Below are 6038 nucleotides of genomic sequence, written 5' to 3'. Positions count from 1 at the left end.
AGTCACTACAGCTTTTAACACCTTCCGCGGACGCAATTCGAACCCGATTATTTACAAAGGCGGAATCATCTGCCAGGAAGCGCGAAGAAATGTTTCATTTATGTCTACAAAAATTGAGATGCAGCGATCATAAAGTAGCTTAAACGACAGAAAATACCGATAATGTGTTTTTTGAAAAATTAATAGATTCTTCACTCGTTCTTTTTTTCACTCTCTTTCTCTTTGACGAGGACTTAAACTTATTTAAACTCTCGTGCGTCAAATATACAGACATATATACCTATCATACTGTAAGACACTATAAATTATAACGAGCAAATATTTTCACACGACGTATCTAATCGGGAAATATTACACAAATTTCAAGTAAAAGATTCAGAATCTTATATTTCCTTTCCCGAATTATATGTTATACGATTTGATACACAAAAAATGACAACTGCTGCTACCTGTTGTATACGTCTCCTACTCCGTCAATAATACGTGATAGTTAGTTACCGACTGCTTCTTGGCGCGCAAGCTTGTTGCCGCAGATATTTGAATCCGGCAGCCATCATGCTCCGTAGTCCAACATTTCTGACGATCTACATCCTCGCGTAATCTACACTCGCTTTATGTCACTATTCACTGATATTCGGTTATAACACTCATTTTTTACATTACCCGCGATAACTCGCGCGCGAGACTCGTCATCGGCGAGTCGAAAATGTAACGGATACGACGATGAGTTGCTTTAATCAAACGAACGCTCTACACCTTACCCCGCAGTCCCGACGACAGAATTCACGAAATATTGACATTCAGCGTTTGTTTTAACAGTATCTCGGTACAACAAACATGTGAATACTTACTTTCCGGCATTCCTGGCGGTATGTCGCGCACAAGACTAGACTCTGGCGAGTTGAAGCACGGAGCGGATTCGCGAACTTGAAGTATACCGACGCCATTTGTATCGCAAGTGATTGAACATTGCAACGGTTTACAATTCTTGAACTAGACGCGATAAACCGACCAATCAGAACGATTAGCTTACTCCTTGTCCCCAACCTTACTTTAATCTTTAATGTCCATTTTTACCAACTTTAGTTAACCAGTTGGTTATTCCAATGGAATTGATCAATCACATTTTTCCTTAGTCAGACTTGATAGATGCGATTGGTCAATTTCATTGGAATAATCAGCTAAATAGTAACTTTCTACTAAATAATCTTAATATCGATGATATATATAAACAACGATATATTAAGCTGGTATAATATTCATCAACAAAACATTATATTGATTGAATGCGTCGCCGTTAATATGCATTATCGATATCAAGATTATCTAATAGAAAGTTACTATTTAGTACGCGTATCAAGTGCACGATGTAAACCAAGGTATGTTATCTTACGGCTTATGCTAGATTCACACTGAACGCGATTAACGATGAGCGATAAGCGATATCCAATGAGAGTATTGCTTTAAAAAGAAATAAGAGCTCTCATTGGATATCGCTCATCGCTCGTCGCTAATCGCGTTCAATGTTAATTTAACATTAAAGATTAAAGCAAGGTTGTGGACAAGGAATTACTTGTCGAAATCACAGACTTCTACATATAAACTAGACTGCTAATACCCGTATTTAGGCTGAGTTCCGAAATTCACTGCCAGTACTGAAATTCTATAATATACGTAACATAAACTATAGATTTTCAGTACTGGCAGTGCATTTCGGAATGCAGCCTTAGCGATTGGGCGGAAAAATATCGGGCGGTCATTTTTGAAAGGACCGTATCATATAAGCTGCGTTCCGAAATGTACTGCCAGTACTAAAAATGTATAGTTCATGTCACGTATACTATAGAATTTCAGCACTGGAAGTGAATTTCGGAACGCAGCCATAGAAATAGTAATGACACACACTATAGTATATTGCTTCTTCCCACTCACACATTTCCATTCAGGTCACGTATGTGAGGTCCTTTCAAAGATGGCGAACGGTATTTTTCCGCCCAAACAATCCTTAACTAAATTATACCTATTTAGCAGTCTAGATATTATATAGAAGCTGTGGAATTAACAAATGCGATTTCACGTCGCGTATACTATATATTTTGGATGGGACCCGATTGACCATGGTACGATTGAACACAGATTGTAATGCAAGATTCACACCACGATCGATGTCTGATATACGACATCCGATATCCGATAGGAGAACAGCTTTCTAATAGAGAATTCAATTCTCCATTGGAAAGCTGTTCTCTTATTGGATATTGGACGTCGTACGTCAGACATCGGACCCGATGTGAATTCTCCATAATGATTGGTTTGACCTGGTAATTCACTAGATAATTCTTTGCATTGGTTGGTTGTGTCTAATCGTACCATAGTCATTCGATTCGCTCCCTAAATTCTGACAGTATATATATCGGAACATACCCAAATGGCTCCTGTGCTGGAATTCTGTAACTCGTTATTGGAGTTAACGACAGTTTTGTTATCGTTGCGCAGCTTTTGTATACTGTAGAAAAGCTGCGCAACAATAACGAAACTGTCGTTAACTCCAATAACGAATTACAGAATCACAGCACTGCACACAGGACGCTTGCTGCGCGGCGGAAGTTCGCGCGACAGCCAATCAATATGCTGCTTTCCGTAATACCTTCTAGCTCTTACGGAAAAACAACATATTGATTGGTTGTCGCGCGGACTTCCGCCGCGCGACAAGCATTACCGCGTCCTGTGTGCAGGAGCCAAAACAGAGCGCGCTCAAAGCGCTAAATCTTTCCGCGTACGTAGTCTATAGACAACATTCACGTAGCCACGCTTTCTTGCGTATGCGAATATAAGGTAAAGACTGCTACACGTCGTTCATTTTACACCAACCGCCGTCAGAGGAAGAATCTCAGAGTTTGAAGAGGTTCAAGATTTTGTTGATCAAGATGGCGGATCAGGTACGCATCGGTTTTAAGAAGATAAGACTGATTGTTCCAACCTTTTGGTAAGGTAACAGTTAAATTATGTCTGCTTACGTTTTTTTTCAAGACAAAACAGACACATGATTTAACTATCAGGTAGCTTATCAACAGGTTGGAACAATCGATCTATACAGATGTATTCTCGTATAACAGAATTGCTTTGCAAAAATATTTTTCATCCTCACGATAGTTAACATTACAAACGTAAGAAAAACTCTATATAACTTTACAAGATCATAGATAAGTTAAATTAGTATGTTAAGTTAATGTGCATTTGAGAAATCGAGGTTATGAAAGTGCAGCATGTGGTTATATCTGCACACGTATACTACAATTCTTAAGTACAGAATCTGGAAAATATGGAGAAAATCCGTGCTATATCCGTATGATTTCGTTTGCAGAGCGAACGTGCGTTTCAAAAGCAACCTACCATTTTTTTGAATCGCAAAAAAGGTTTAGGTCCGAAACGTAGGAAGCCGATGCGATATAGCCGCAATGTCGGCTTGGGTTTTAAGACTCCACGCGAAGTGAGTATAATCTGCTTTTACCTATAATCTGTTTCTAATTTCATATATTAGCTGACTTCCTTGTCGGAATTTTTTGTACATTAATATTGTTATAATTATTAACAATTATTGACATCTAATTAAAAACAGGAATAAGATTGCACATGCAAGAATGAACTTTATATCAAATTCTATAGGCTCTGGAAGGAACATATATTGACAAGAAATGTCCTTTCACTGGTAACGTTTCAATCAGAGGACGAATTCTTACTGGAGTGGTGCAAAAAATGAAGATGCAACGAACGATAGTCATTCGGAGGGATTATCTTCATTATATTAGAAAATATAATCGATTTGAAAAGCGCCATAGAAATATGAGTGTCCATCTTAGTCCCTGCTTCAGGTATATATGTGTATTATCATATAATTTTTATTACAATTCAAATATTAATCTTTTGTTCATAATGATGATAACAACGACGGTCTACTGACAAAGATATTTTTTGTGAGGATATATCATATCATGCTGAGTAAAGATTCATAATAATAATAAAAGGAAAGAATATGTAACTATCACTAATATGCAAAAACTTTATCAAATTTCAGAGATGTGGAAATTGGTGATGTAGTCACCATCGGAGAATGCAGACCATTGAGCAAGACGGTCCGCTTTAATGTTTTAAAAGTTTCTAAAGGGACCGGCTCCAAAAAAAGTTTTAAGAAATTCTAAGCATGTCTTTCCAATGGTTTGTAATCTTTTAATATCTATTGTTTCTAGAACATTACTGACACTATATTTTATGTAAATATATTTGAATTTGTTAATATAATTGTTATAATTGTGTTATGGACTAAAAAAAATCTGCATAAACGAATTAACGATAATCTTCTAGAGATAAAATGTAGATATTGCATGCTTACACAGTATTACTGCAATTATTTTTATAAAAAAAATATAGAGCTTTATTAATAAAAAGTTATTTGTTATGATTGTTACAGAGCCAGTATGAGGAAGGACAGGTGTTAGAGAAACTGTGTGAACTTATATACTATAATTTATATATTTTGAATTTTGAGAAAAACAAAAATAAAAAGATCTCTACAGTTTGTTCACACAATTAATTTCTGTCAAGAACTGTTACTACGTAAAGCTCCTTTCGCATTCTCTTTTTTTTTTTTTAGTGACGACAGAAGCGAAAAAATGCATGTTAAAAATTTTTGCAAGATACGTTAGAAATATATCCATAAAGTAACACTTTCACAATTGATCAAACATATTTATAGGATATTCCCCTTTGCACTTTCCTTTTGTTCTAACAATTAATAATTTGTCGTAAATTAACGTGATACGATATACAGTTCATCTTTTTAATTTAATTCTTTGCCTATTTCTATTCAGATTAATTTACAACAAATTGATTGTTAAAGCAAAAGGGGAGTGCACGGTATATCTTACAAATTTGTTTAATCAATTGTGCAAGTGTTACTTTATGGATATATATTTTTATTTTAATATATTTTACAAGAATTTTCAGTATGTATTTTCTCGCTTCTGGGTTGATCGTGTATCTCGAAACGAAGTGAAAATTACAAGTGAACAAATTCACTAGGCATTGACCAATGAAGTTACAAATATTCTAGTAAATTTACTCACTTTTGTCATTTTCATTCTGTTTTGAGATACACAATCGACCCCCTGATGTCATTAAAATGAGATAAACGATGCTAGAGGTCAGGAGCTTTAAACACTACTTATCCCTATTTTAATTTATCTGTTTATTCCCTTACGAAAAAGATACGAAAAAACCCTCAATTTTGGGTGTTTATTTCCAGTTTTTGGGTGTGTACACTCGTGGTCTGAAAGGTTTGTGCACCGATTTTTTGTAGATTTCGGAACGCGTCCCAACTTCAGGAGAGAGACAACTACTGCTTGACACGCCAGCGCCGCCAATTATTACGAGAGCAGAAGGATTGCATATACAGTATATTTTGCGCGATATTTTCATCTGTGTAGCTGAAAAGAACAGACCATCTATTACACGACAGAACATAGGGCATTTGAGCCGGTATTCATAGTCGAATCTTATTTCAAGATCGTCTTAAGTAATGTCTTAAGATGCGAATACGGCTCTGATTGGTTCATGACATCTTAAGACAGTAGGTTTGTTCTTTCGACCTGAACTGGCTGTACTAGTTCACGAAGTTTGCACTAATGCGTTCTTTCGATCAGAACAGTGCAAGAAAATGTGTTCTTTCGAAGAGTGCAGGCTGAACTAGTGCAGCGAGTTCAGTGAACTGACTGCCCTAGGTCTGGAGGTAGAGCAAGCAGTGCAGGGCAGCTAACCGAAAAAATTTAAATTTGTATCTATAACCTGTAAAATCGGTATACCTAGTTGACATTACGTAGAAGAAATAATCCGACGACGGAATCTATAAACAGTAAATAAATACTTAAATATATAATAAATATATAATGTAGATAAATATATAATAAATATATAATGTAGAATGACATAAGAAGTATTTAGAATGTTATCCAAACAGCACAAAATATCCGAAAGACATCCTG

At 35.9% G+C, this 6038-nt stretch overlaps 1 protein-coding gene across 1 annotated transcript; it reads left to right on the top strand.

Moving 5' to 3' along the window:
• The first annotated feature begins 2771 nt into the window (after window positions 1-2771).
• Window positions 2772-4591, top strand: LOC116842274 (40S ribosomal protein S11-like). The gene is made up of 5 exons (XM_032811230.1): window positions 2772-2939; window positions 3365-3490; window positions 3667-3872; window positions 4076-4215; window positions 4469-4591. The coding sequence occupies exons 1-4, from the start codon at window positions 2928-2930 to the stop codon at window positions 4197-4199; spliced, it is 468 nt and encodes a 155-aa protein (XP_032667121.1). The 5' UTR covers window positions 2772-2927; the 3' UTR covers window positions 4200-4215; window positions 4469-4591.
• The last annotated feature ends 1447 nt before the right edge of the window (window positions 4592-6038 follow it).

Source organism: Odontomachus brunneus, unplaced genomic scaffold (genome assembly GCF_010583005.1).
Source record: "Odontomachus brunneus isolate Ranch 3 - 2012 unplaced genomic scaffold, Obru_v1 Obru_scaffold_023, whole genome shotgun sequence".
NCBI lineage: Eukaryota > Metazoa > Arthropoda > Insecta > Hymenoptera > Formicidae > Odontomachus > Odontomachus brunneus.
The sequence above is the reverse complement of the archived record's forward strand: the minus strand, read 5'-3'. Positions and strand labels throughout refer to the sequence as shown.